Here is a 13,756-nt window from a genome sequence, read left to right on the forward strand (position 1 = left end):
TAGGTCCAGTGCTAGCACTGAGCTTGTGCCACAAAAGCAGAACTTGAATGGCCTGATTTTGTCGGCTGGGTTGGAGCAAGGTATTATTCCAAGAATTAAGGCTTGCATATACAATCTACGATGTGGATGAGCAGGTGACCAATGAGAAGCATTACAATCTCAAACTGCCATGGAAAGGATCTTGGTGTCTTCATAAGCTTCCTAGCAAGCCTTGCCCTTTCGTCATAGTAGCAGGAGGTAGCGTGTCCTTATTCATGGATTTATGGTGATTTTCATCACTTTCGTTCAATCTCTATTCCTACAACAATGTAAGATCCTCATCAGTGTGAACTCATAACCCAATGGTGAGGAGCTTGTGACTCGGGGAGGAGAGGTCCTGAATTCAAATTCCCGCAGGCCGCCACTTAGCAACTACAAGTTGTAATGCCGGCGAGTACCAAATTGTGACTAGAGAATGATCTACTCAAAGGGAAAAAGAAAAAAGAACAAAGAAACTTTCCTTTCTAGATAATGTGGGCTAGAGATAAACTTTGTAAGACAAATATAGCAAAGTAATGAACGACATATATTATTTCTTTTGAACTAGGTTATCTTACAGCTTTATTGAGATGGCCAACACCACCGGAAGGGTGAGTTCATGTTCTCTTAATTCTGATTTTATTCTATGAATGATGTCATTCAAGCTGTTGAGTTTGTTTGTTTGTTGAGTGTGCAAAAATCAAGCTTAGATATATTCTCTTTTTGGCAGAATGGAAATGCCCGTGATTCAAGTTCAGAAGTATGGAGTTGTGCTACTAGCAAAAACTGTATGGTAACCGCTCTCTTCATTTTCTTGAGCATGATTTGATTTGGAATGAACAAAAATTCTATGAAGTAATATAACTTACATCAGTGCTTGTGTGTGTGTGTGTGTGAGAGAGAGAGAGAGAGAGAGAGAGAGAGAGATTTTATTAACGTCTACAAAAGACCCAATGCATCGTACATTGCTGTGGGGTGCTACCTAAGTGTCAAAAAACCAACAATTGGTGCGAGGCTCGTGAGAAAGTGGGATTGGAAACAGTCTCTCTAGGCGTGCTAGGGATGCGTATCCCCTCACAAGGTGTGCGTGGACAGCTGCAATCATGGAGAAGGTCGGGCCTATGAGGACCACTCCGAGGTAGACATAAAATGAGATGATTTCCACCTGGGCTCCTGTATAGAGGAAGGACCAGCCAATCCGCACTTGGTAGGAGGTGTTAAAGACCATGACCTTGCTTTTGCCAAGGTTGACCTTGAGGTCTCTCTCATCACAAAATCTCTGCAATGCATCTAGATGTCTCTGTAACCCCTTTGCAGAATCAGAAATTATGAGTATGTCTAGCAAGATGGGCACCACCTCCTGAGCCAACTGTGAGCCTGCCCCTCCAAATCTGTTCACAAATCATGTGATCTCATCTATATACAACCCAATCAGTGTAGGAGACCCCATTAGTACTGTGGATGTCTGCTGAGAGCCCTCCTAGTGCCCGGACTTTGTCAAGATAAAGCCATCACTAGGCGGTCCAAAAGTCAAGACTGAGTGAAAGGCCTTCCGAAAATTCACAAAACAGCAATGTATATGTTGCTTACACGTCCTCGCCTCCTCAATGGTGGCTCTGAGAGTAAAGATGTGATCCAAAGTAGGGTAGTTTCTCTTTAAGCCTACCCTGCCTATGGCTCTCTGCCCTGTTTCTTTGCCAAAAGACTGATCTCAGCCTCCAAAACTGCTCCATAGATGTTGGCCATTGTATGGCCTATGGCTCTCTGTCCCTGTCTCTTTGCCAAAAGACCGATCTCAGCCTCCAAAACTGCCCCATAATTCTAGGCCATCGTATGGCCTATCGTAATGGTCCTGCATGCCAACGGCTTTGAGCGTGAGGAAAGGACAAAACATTTCCTTCAGCATCAACATCATCTTGGCAAACCCGAATGCCTTCTGTAGAAAGAAAGAAAGCTTGCCGAGGGAACAGGGAACTAAAGGAGTAGGGAATGCACGGCTACAAAAGATGTTTTCTTGTCTCAAAGTATTGCCAATCTCAAGAGGTCTACCCGACCACTAAATACATTGCAGAACAAGCTTTGAGTCTGCAAGGAGATGAGAGACATAAGGGCATTGAGCAATCCTACCCTCCACATAGCCAAATAAAAGTTCCCAATGAGTTAGCTGCCACTTACCAAATGCATCTGCATTCACGTCAAAGCAAAGAGGTGCGATCATAAGCGTCCAGGGTTGATGCTGCGCAATAAAAGTGGGAAGCAGAGTGGCTTTGCGTGCCAACACATGATAATGGATATTCAGAATATTAAGCCCTCCATGCATTTTCGGTGAGCATATGAACTCATACTTAAGGAGTCGCAAGGCCTTCTTATATTGAGAATTTTGCTAAAAGAGCTCAATGCTTTTTGTCATAAAACTAGAGATTTGGTTTTTAGACCATGCCAGAAGAGGGAGAAAAAACTGAATATATGCCATCAAAATCAATTGAACTATTCTTAATCTGACATAAAGTGGCCAAGTAGAGAATTTCCAATATTCCAATTTAATCATAAGTTTTTGTAGCACCCAATTTGTTGTGTAGGTGATATGATTTGCCTAGGCCATAGAATGTTGTGCCATTGAACTTCATTAAGAGGCAACAGTTTTGATTTTTTAAAATTGATAAAAAGATTTCCTGCCAATCCAAACATATGCGAAGTGTTCATGAAGACATTGTAGATCTAATTGCATATTTTGAGGAAAAAAGAAAGAGTCATCAGCATATGCCTGAGCAACCAAATGCCGACCATCAAGGAGACAAAGCCCATGTAATCTGCCAGTCTCGGTGAGCTTATCCATATATGTCAAGAAGGGATGAGTAGCAATAGCATAGAGCAAGGCACTGAGAGGGCAACCTTGTCGAACAGATCATAGGAAGTGTTCACACATACATACTAACACTTATAGGAAGTTTTCACACACACATACATAGACAAGACCTTGATCCCAACATCCCCTATGGTGCATATCGTGTATAACCGCTCCTCTCGTGGGATGTTCTCGGCTCTCCCAGTCTCTACTCGGAGGCAATGAGAGGATACTATGAGCTGACCAATCGTGATGTGCATAGCATGTGACATGTGGATCTTCATGTACCTCCGGATCTCAAAGGATGCTGTGCATGTTGTAGGCATGAATTTAGATGTTTTGACTTGACTTAATGATCCATGTGAGAGGAAGGAAGCAGATTTTTAAAGAGTTGTAATATTTTTTCAAATAAATTTGCTTTAAAAAAAGGGCATTCATTTTTTGCAGATAGATCAATATATTCATAGACTTTTAGTGGAGGAGGATGCTAACAAAGACTCGACTGGAAGCCTCTTGAAGAAATGTGAAAATGCTGGAGTCTCATTGTACAAAAGAGGTGAATTTGTAGATTCAAAAGTGCCAAATGTTCAAGTGTACCTCATGAAGAAGGTATGCACTCTATATCAGCCCTTATAATTTGTTCGAGATGTCACTATTTTCAAACTTCATTTGCACGTCCACATCTATTTTTGTTTGGCAAGTAAGTATATGAAGTGTGACGTGAAGACTTGTAAGGTTCAAAGTTCACAAGAGGCTATCAATAAGAGATGCACTATAAAGGAGACACATGTCTTCAAATATGAAGAAATGATATACATATCCTCGACTAGTCGTAGCACATGGATCCGAGGCTTGATGCATGTGGCATCCCCTCGTGCACTTATTACCTTCAAACAGGACGAGGGAGTGTCGAAGTTGACGCACCATCTAGATCTAGTACATCTTCAAATGTCTCAGGTTTGCTCTTCCAAGACATATTTAGTGGATCCGAACTGCAACCTTAGAAAACCTTATGCTTGCCACTTCTAGCAGCTTCTCAATCTTTACATCATCTGTTGCCGTTGCCCCTTCGAGCTGCCTCTGGGCGTCTATGATGAGTGCTGCAAGGCATTCTCTCTCTCAAAAGGCAAGGCTTCAACAGATTTCGAACAACTTTTTTGTGAATCTGGCCCAAATTGCAAACTGTCAGAGAAAAATTCTCTGAACACCAAGCTGAATAGAACTAGCAGAGATGGTATGGCTGGAGGACGCAAGTGGGCCCTCTGTCTGGTATGCCAGGCCTTTCTCTCTTGACAACTGAGGTAAGCTTTCACCAGGGTTGGGTCCAAATCTGCTCGCAAAGCAAACTCTCAGAAAAAAACTTTGTGAACACCATGCTGGAACTAACAGAGGTGGTATGGCTGGCTGCCATGTCGGAATGCATAGCGGAAAATGAGAAGTGCTCTGGAAAACAAAACACAGAAGTGTAGAGAGAGATAAGCTGTATAAACTCTGTTATATACACGAAGATCCATTACAAAACAGGTGTGGCGGCAAGGGTGGCATTTGTACCACCCTACAGTGCTGGTCGGCCAGGTCTAAAACAGCCGACAGGGGGCAGATGATGTCCACGACTGAGAATAAGCAGTCGGCCAGCATATGTACAGTCGGCCAGCACAGGACATCAAGTCGGTTAGGAGAGAGAAAAGGCGGCCAGCATAGGACAGCCCCCACGACAAAAAACAGGGAGAAAAAACACGGAAAAATGGGAAAAATTCCTGGGCGGGCACACCCACACATGGTCACCATGAAACTCGTTTCAGTGGCTTTGAAACCCATTTCACGTTTCAGTGTTGAAACGTTTCATGTGCACATTGAAACCAAATCGTTTCATGTGGGGAAAAAGGTTGTGATTTTGTGTGCTTTTTAGCTTTTATAATTCTTTCTCTTTCCTCCTTTCATCCTATTTGTTCTTTTCTCCTCTCTTTTGTATGTCTTCTTTGTTTACTGATGATAAATATGCTAAATATCATCTTATAACTATTGGCCAGTACCTTCACATTTTATGTATATGATCGTTTTGGTCCAACGTTTCATTTTTCACCTACGTGGTGTTGAAACGTTTTGTTCCAAAATAAATCGTTTCAGCATCGTTGCATTTGGATAGTGAAACGTTTCGCGGTGACCTTGCACCCACAACAAAGGCCCTCATTGAGTAATATGTGCAGACAAGAGATGATTGCTAACACCCCCTCTCGGCTCTTGGATGTGGAACCAACCCCAGTGAGCGGGAATGCTGTCGGAGCATAGCCTGAGGTAGAGACTTCGTAAAGAGGTCCACCGCATTGTCATCCGCCGAACAATAAACAAGCAAGATGTCAACAGCCAAAATCTTCTCACGAACAAAGTGATATTGTATCTCTATGTGCTTGGTTCGGGCATGGAAGATGAGGTTCCGAGCAATAGCTAGTCACACTGGATGACCGTGGGTTCCTTCTGTCGAAACCCAATCTCGCCAAGTAACCTCCGCAGCCACACAACCTCACAAGCAGCACCACAAGCAACTTGGTGCTCTTCCTCTGTAGAAGACAAGGCAATAGTTGGATGCCTCTTACTGCTCCATGAAATAGCTCTTGAGCCAAGGGTAAATCCGTAGCCTCATGTAGATCTCCTGGTGTCTGGATCTCCTCCCTAACCTGAGTCACTCCAACCTTGGAGTCTAACTCCATCCGTCGTTCCCCCTTTAATGTCATAGAAGAGTCCAAGATCCTTCATACCCTGCAGATACCGCAAGATCCGCAATTCTGCGTCCCAATGAATCTTCAAAGGCGTCTCCATGAATGAGCTCAAGAGCCCCACTGGAAAGCCTGGTATTTAGAAACCAAATCAATGAACCAACAAGCTCCCGGTACAAGGAGGCATCAACTTGCTCACAAGGATCATTCACTGTAAGTTTGGTGTTCGGATCCATCGGTGAAGTAATAGGCTTGCAGTTCTCCATCTAAAGGTCTCTAGCAACTCATGAACATACTGCTGCTCAGAAACAAAGAACCCCCTCTGGGTCTACCAAATCTCCAATCCCAAGAAGAAATGGAGTAAGCCTAAGTCGGTCATCTCAAACTCCTTTGACAAGGCAGCCTTCGTCACTGCTATGTGCTCCACACGACTGCCAGTGAGAATGAGATCATCCACATAAAGGATAATCAACGTGACCAAACCGCGTTTCCGAAAGAGATACAAGTTAGGATTTGCAACTGATCTCTGAAAACCTGTCCATAGAAAGAAGGAATCAATCTTCTGATTCCAAGTCATGGGAGCCTGCTTAAGACCGTACAGGGCCTTCCGCAACCTGTAAACCATCCCCTTTGACCCCGGAACCTCAAAGCCTGGAGGCTGCTCAACATACACCTCCTTGTGCATAGCCCTTATCCACAAGTCTGGCCTTGTGCTTGTCCATCAACCGAACAGATGTATACTTGGTCTTAAAGACCCACTTGACACCAATGACTGACCATTTTGACGGCCTCGGAACCAACTCCCAAGATTTATTCCTCTATGGCATCCAATTCCACTTGCATGGCTTTCCTCCAAGTCTCCTGGGAAAGAGCTTCCTTAACGGAGGTGGGCTCTTTGTCCCGAATGATACGAGACATCAAAGCATAGTTCACCTGTAACAGCTCCTCTGAATGACTTTTGTCACAAACTCTGTGCGATCTTCGAGGTCCATCCTCTATGGTCCACTCGGAGGGAAGCTTCGTAACACCTGATTCCCGAGTAAACAACCACTTTGGTACTCGAACAGAACGTGGAGTCTCCTGCTGCTGCTAGGACTCATCTCCAGCCTCGGGCTCAACCTCTACAATTAACTGAGGCTGTCTAGCTGGAGCAATATACAAGGAATTATCCTCATACTCATATGGTTCTCCAAGAAGTGGCGGCTCCTCAACAGTGGAAGCTGGAACATGTTCATCAAAGACGTCGTCTCTGCTGACAACAACCTCGTTCCACTCTGGGTCATATAACCTGTAGCCTTTGGAAAGAGAGTTATATCCCATAAATAGAAGTTTCTCGGACTTCAAGTCAAGCTTCCCCCTCTGCATCTTTGGAATGTGAACATAGGCATCACTCCCAAACACGAAAATGGGAGATATCTGGTTTCCTGCCAAAATAAGTCTCAAATGGAATCATCTTTGGTACTGAAGTCGTCGGAGATCGGTTGAGGATATGGACAGCCGTAGGCTCGTAGCCTCCCCAAAGTGGACGAGGAAGATCACGATGCTCCAGCATCGTCCTCGCCATCTCCACCACAGTCCGGTTCTTACACTCAACTACTCCATTCTTTGAAGGTGAACCTATATTGGTTAGCTCCCGCTTGATGGCATGTTCCGCACAAAAGCATTAGAAGAGAACTCCCCTCCTTTGTCAACCCGAAGAGTCTTCACTTGCAATCCAGACTACTCCTCCACCATCACATGCCACTCCTTGAACCGAGCAAAAGCTTGGTCCTCTTGGGAAAGAAAATAAACCCATGTAAATCTGCTACAATCATCAACAAGCAGCATAAAGTACAAAGAACCTCCCAAGGATAGGGTCTGCGTAGGTCTACACAAGTCAGTGTGTACCAACTCCAAAGTTTTCGAAGCCTGCTTGGTAGCCTCCTTCGGAAAAGATTCCTTGTGCTGCTTACCACGAATGCAAGAACTACATTCTCCGTGCCTGCTACCAACATCTAGCAAGCCATCCACCATCTGGTCCCAGAAAGCTTGCCGTAGCGCATCCACATTCAAGTGGCCAAAACGAAAATGCCACAAATCACTGATCTGAGTGTCTGTCAGAGAAGAGAGTGCTTAGAGTTTGTAGATCCCATTCTCCACTCCGCCTTCCCATACAACCTAGCTTGGTGCTTTGTCCTGTAGAGCAACAAAATGCTCATCAAACTCCACCCGTATGCCAGTCTTGCAAACCTCATGCACTGACAAAAGATGAAAACCAAGTGCTGGGACATAAAGAACACGGGAGGAATGCTTTCCCCCTTTGCCATCGCGAATAATCTCCATCTTGCCCTCACTGTGGATCGGGATTGTGGAATTGTCACCAATGAAAATGCGACCTGACTACCGTCGAAGATCTTGTAATAACTCTTAGGAAGGAGTCATGTGCCTAGAAGCACCACTATCGAGAATCCATTCCCGAGTATCCGAGGCGGGGAAACCAACTACCTCCCTGCTTGAAGAAGATGAAGCATCTGTGTCTATAATCTCCAAGTGCACAAAAGTTGGAGTCTTGGCAGCTGCAGCGGAATAATTAGCACTCTTCTCGGTACTCCGCTGAGGACACGGTTAGAATATGCAGCAGAGATGAAGACAAAACCTGAAAACTCAACAGCAATAGAGAAGGAGAGAGAGAGGCGTGTAACTCTGCTATATATACACAAGAAAATCCTGAAATCTGAATACTACATGTGTGGGGGCAAGGGGCCATTTTATATGGTCCCTATGATCCAGTCGGCCAGCAACAAGGACAGCCGATAGCATCAAAAAGACACCCGATCTACAAAAATCCTAGTCGGCCAGCTCCTGTCAGTCGGCTAGCACGCGTGTGCAGTCGGCCAGCTACTACAGAGAGGGAGACGGGGAGCAGTAGGAGCAGTCGACTATCAACTGGATCAATTCAAGAACCACAGGACAGCCTCCCACACCTGGTAAAAATAGGAAAAAAATATGGAGAGTGGGGAAAAATGAGAAAACACCTTAATCGGGCGGGCACACCCACAACAGAGGCCTTGGTGTAAATATACAGACAGGAGATGACTACGAACACCCCCTCTCAGCTCCTGGATGTGAAACCAACCCCATGGAGCTGGAGTGCTGCCGGAGCAAAGCCTGAGATAGAGACTTCGTGAAGAGGTCCACCGCACTGTCCTCCGTCGAACAGAACTCTAGCAAGATGTCATCAGCAACGATCTTTTCACGAATAAAATGCCTCCGGATGATCGTGGGTTCCACCAGTGGAAACCCAATCCTGCCAGGTAACCTCTGCAACCTCACCACCTCGCAAGGAGCACCACAAGCAACCCGGTACTCTGCCTCTGTCGACGACAAGGCAATAGATGGCTGCCTCTTACTGCTCCATAAAACTGCTCCTGAGCCAAGGAAAAAACTGTAGCCTGATGTCAAGGTCCTCGTGTCTGGCTCTCCTCCCCAATCTGAGTCACGCCGACCGTGGAGTCTGACTCCATCCATCAACCCCCCTCCTGTGTAAAAGTGTCCAAGATCCTTCGCATGCTGCAAAAACCACAAGATACGCAATCCTACCTCCCAAAGAGTCCTATGCAAACATGAGCTCAACAGCCTCAGCAGGAAGCTCCCGTCCAATCTGGTATGCATCAACCAAATCAATGAACCATTCTGCTTCCGAGTCAAGGAGGCATCATACTGCTCACAAGGATCAACACCTATTACGGTGGGATGCCCAGTCCTGGAAACCTGTTGAAGACCACTCAAGGCCTTCGAAAACCTGTAAACCACCCCCTTTGAATCCGGAACCACAAAGCATGGAGAATGTGCAACATCCACCTCCTTCTACAAGTAATCAACTGCCACTTGCCTGGCTTTCCAATAGGTCCCCGTGGAAAGAACTTCCTCATCTACAAGAGTTTCTTTGTCCCGAATACTACGAGACATCAGAGCATAGGTTACCTGTAAAGTTTCTTCTGACTGACGAACACAAGAACTACCAACATCTGTACTGGAAAGTTCCTGCCAATTGCTGTCCATCAACTGGCAAGACACCCACCATTTGGTCTGAGAAAGCCTGCACACCTGCAGCGTATCCACACTTAAGTGGCCATTACCAGACTGCCACTCATCACAAAATTAAGGACTTGGGAGAGAGAGTGCTGAAAGTTTGTAAACTCCATTCTCCACTCCGCCTTCCCAAACTACCTGGCCTGTTGCCTTGTCCCGAAGAGCAACAAAATGCTCATCAAACACCACCCGTACACCAGTCTTGCAAACTTGATGCACTGACAACAGATGAAAACCAAGTGATGGAACATACAACACCTCGGAGGAATGCTTCCCCCCTCCGCCATCGGGAACTATCTCCAACCTGCCCTCACTATGAACTGGGATAGTGGATGTATCCCCAGTAAGGATGTGACCAAAATACCTGCAAAGATCCTGTAAAGCCGAACAGGAAGGAGTCATGTGCCTAGAAGCACCACTGTCTAGAATCCACTCCCGAGTATCCGTAACGGAGAATCCTCCAACCTCCTCCCTGCACGAAGAAAATGAAACATTAGTGTCCATCACCTCCAGGTGCACAAAAGCTGGAGTTTTCACGGTTGCTGTTGAGGATTCACATGTGACAGCAACGTTATGGCTATATCCTCCGACAATATATCTTTCCCAGCATGGAGAACTTCCTGCTGAAGAGCCTGTAGCTTGTTGATGTGCTCCCGCATCGTCAACGACGTTGCAGGATTCATCACCCGCATCTGTACTTCCAAGATCCTCTTCATGGGCGATACCCTGTTATAGAGAGAAGCCAAATGCTGCCATATACCTCTGGCCAGCGTCATATGCTTGATATGATTGATTACCTGCGGTGTGCAATTGAGGAAAATGAAGGAACGGACCCTGGCATTGACACAATCCCACAACTGTGCCTGTGCCTTGCGTTCCTTCCAAATCGAGGGTAACTCCCCTTCCTCTAACTCCGGCCGTGGAACCCCAACAACAATGAAATTAGCAAGGTTGTAAGACTCCAAAACGGATTCCATCATTACCTTCCATATGCTGTAGTTGTTCCCGTCCAACTGACGGTCCACTGGGAACGTGGGGAGTGTCGGGATCTTCACATGCTTCTCAGCCATCTCAAGTAAATCTGCCATTGTGGGTGTGTAACTGAAAAGGGTGGGCGGGTGGCAAAAAAGAAGAACTTGAACCTGCAAGTGGCTGTCCAGCAAATCAGCCCACCTTCCTCTTGCTTCTCCTCTTCCCGAATGGTCCAAAACAGTCCACCAATCAGCAACAAAACAGCCCCCCTCTTGCTCATACAGTTCCCAAGATTTATCAAGAGCCTAGAGCTCTGATACCATGTCAGAATATGCAGCGGAAAGTGCACTGCAGAAAAACACAGCAATAGAGAAGGAGAGAGAGAGAGGCATGTAACTCTGCTATATATACACAAGAAAATCCCGAAATCTAAATACTACATGTGTGTGGGCAAGGGGCCATTTTATATGGCCCCTATGATCCTAGTTGGCCAGCTCCCGTCAGTCAGCTAGCACACGTACAGTCGGCCAGCTACTACAGAGAGAGACGGAGAGCAGCAGGAGGAGTCGGCTATCAACTGGATCAATCCCAGGACCACAAGACAGCCTCCCACACCTGGTAAACATAGGGAAAAAATGAGAAAACACCTAATCGGGCGGGCACACCCACAACAGAGGCCCTGGTGTAAATATACATATAGGAGATGACTGCTAACATCTTCTCAGAAGACTTCTCCGATGATGACTTCTCTTTGCCCTTATTATTGTTGTTACGACCTTTCAACCGCTGGCGAGTCAAGACCTCAGAACCTCCGCCCTGTGGAGGGTTCATAAAACGCTCTTCTTGGTCCAAAACCATAGGCACAAGCTCCTCCCATGTGATGGTGTTGAGCTTCCCACTGGTGATCAAAGAGGAGTAGAAAGTTGAATACTGAGAGGTCATGTCCTGTGAAGATATGTCCTTCCCAGCGTGAAGAATCTCTTGCTGAAGAGCATGTAGCTTGTTGATGTGCTCCGCATCGTCGAAGACTTTGCAGGATTCATTACTCGTATCTACACTTCCAAGGAAATCCGCTTCATGGTTGATACCCTGTTATACAGAGAAGCCAAGTGCTGCCAAATCCCTCTGGCCAGCATCATGTGTTTGATATGATTAATCACCTGTGGTGTGCAATTAAGGAAGATGAAAGAACGCACACGGGCATTGATACGATTCCATAACTATGCCTGAGCCTCCCGTTCTTTCCTAGTAGAGGGTAAAAGCTCCCCGTCCTCCAACTCGGGCTGTGGAACACCAACCACAAGGAACTCAGCCAAGTCATAAGACTCCAAGACAAACTCCGTCATTGCCTTCCATATGCCATAGTTGGTCCCATCCAATTGTCGATCCATCAGGAATGTGGGGAGAGTGGGGATCTTCACATGCTTCTCAGCCATCTCAAGGGTTCACAAGGTCTTGTGAAGGGAGGGTGGGTAGGAAAAAAATGAAGAAGAGGCTGCAAACACTATGGAAGGTGGCTGTCCAATGGTGATGGCCGCCTTCTACCCGATCTCCAAGTCCCGAACTGCCCAAGAAATCTCCAATCAGCAAACCCTCAAGCTCCCATCGTCTCCAAGTTTCAAGCCACCTCAGGCTCTTATACCATGTTGAAATGCACAGCGGAAAACGAGACAAGTGCTCTGGAAAACAAAACACAAAAGTGTAGAGAGAGAGAAGCTGTATAAACTCTGCTATATACACGAAGATCTGATACAAAACAGGTGTGGGGGCAAGGGTGGTATTTATACCACCCCACAGTGCTGGTTGGCCAGGTCTAAAACAGCCGACAGGGTGCAGATGATGTCCACAACTGAGAATAAGCAGTCGGCCAGTATATGTACAGTCGGCCAGCACAGGACATCAAGTCGGCCAGGACAGAGAAAGTCGGCCAGCACAGGACAGCCCCCTGGACCAAAAACATGGATAAAAAAACACGGAAAAAATGGGAAAAACTCCTAGGTGGGCACACCCACAACGAAGGCCCTCACTAAGTAATATTTACAAACAGGAGATGACTGCTAACATGCCAGTCTAGTCAGGCTTCATGGCCTCTTCATTCGGCCTCTCAGGTGTGCCAGTTCGCTGGAGCTGAGGGGCCATCATGTCTTGCATTGTCTGCATCATCTGGATGAAGTTCCTGTTTGGAGTGAAGATTGGGGCCAGGATTTTCCCATGGTGAACACCTTGCCTGTCTCACCATTGCCAAAGGATGAGGTCTAGGTCTCCTCATGCACTGTTACACTGTGATGTTTGTGGGCTGCTTATCTGTTACTGATCCCAAGTCTACCAAGCTCTCCCTGGCATCATGAGATGCTTTTGGGTATGGTATACAAAAATAAGCTATCAGGAATCTTGATCATGTCATGTTGATGCACCTGCACGAGTTCATTATGAAGACTGATTGCTAGCTTTGCTTATAAGTTCTCTTCCCCTTAGTCTCCTTGTAGATGCACTTTCAGTCACAATGCTCACAATATGTATGTGGGTTTTTTCAGGTCGGCATGTTTCCAGATGTATTCGAACACCTGGCATTTCAGCATCTAAAACGAGGAGATGAGGTATTGTCCACGTAAACAGACTTATCCATTCCTTCCCATATGGATTGCGCCTCTCTTGAAGTCTGTCGTTGGCAAGCTATATGAACACGGTCTATTCAGGAGTTGCAATTGTTGGATGATTTCGAGTATGTAAATGTGCTTGTTGATGAAGCTTCCAAGTATGTTGACTTACCATGCATGATGTTTTTTGTGTGCATGCTAAGGTGTCAGCTTTGGTGACTGGAGAGTTTTATGCAAACAAAAAACATTTTCCAGGGTTTGCTCGACCTTTTGTTTTCAATGCGGAACTCATGCTCAAGTAAGTGTGATGGGAGCTGCTTTTTTTTGTGTAAGGCATGTAGCCCGGCAGAGATGCTGGTTGATCATTGCTGTCTGCAGCTGCAGACACCCTAGCATAGGGGGGCGAGGGGAGGGCCAGCTCACAGGTGTGTGTCTTAAGGCTAGGTTCAGACGAGGGTGGCGGAAAAGTAGAGCATCTGAGGTGGCAGCCGGTGGTTCGCTGGGGGGGTCAGAGATGTACACACTCACAAAAAGGTTCC

The 13,756-nt window shown here is 46.1% G+C and overlaps 1 protein-coding gene across 2 annotated transcripts in view; it reads left to right on the top strand.

Annotated features, from left to right (window-relative positions):
• The window catches only part of LOC147620809 (protein IN CHLOROPLAST ATPASE BIOGENESIS, chloroplastic-like), a 62,810-nt gene that overhangs the window by 46,476 nt on the left and 2,578 nt on the right, over positions 1-13,756 (top strand). For both annotated transcript variants that reach the window (XM_086825090.1, XM_086825089.1), the window contains 5 exons: positions 587-629; positions 749-806; positions 3,311-3,472; positions 13,155-13,217; positions 13,421-13,515. In XM_086825090.1, the coding sequence (XP_086681216.1) occupies positions 587-629; positions 749-806; positions 3,311-3,472; positions 13,155-13,217; positions 13,421-13,515 (421 nt within the window). The remainder of the gene's footprint in view (positions 1-586; positions 630-748; positions 807-3,310; positions 3,473-13,154; positions 13,218-13,420; positions 13,516-13,756) is intronic.

The sequence above is a fragment of the Cibotium barometz genome, chromosome 31 (genome assembly GCF_041138505.1).
Source record: "Cibotium barometz isolate CiBa-2024 chromosome 31, ASM4113850v1, whole genome shotgun sequence".
Taxonomy (NCBI): Eukaryota; Viridiplantae; Streptophyta; class Polypodiopsida; order Cyatheales; family Cibotiaceae; genus Cibotium; species Cibotium barometz.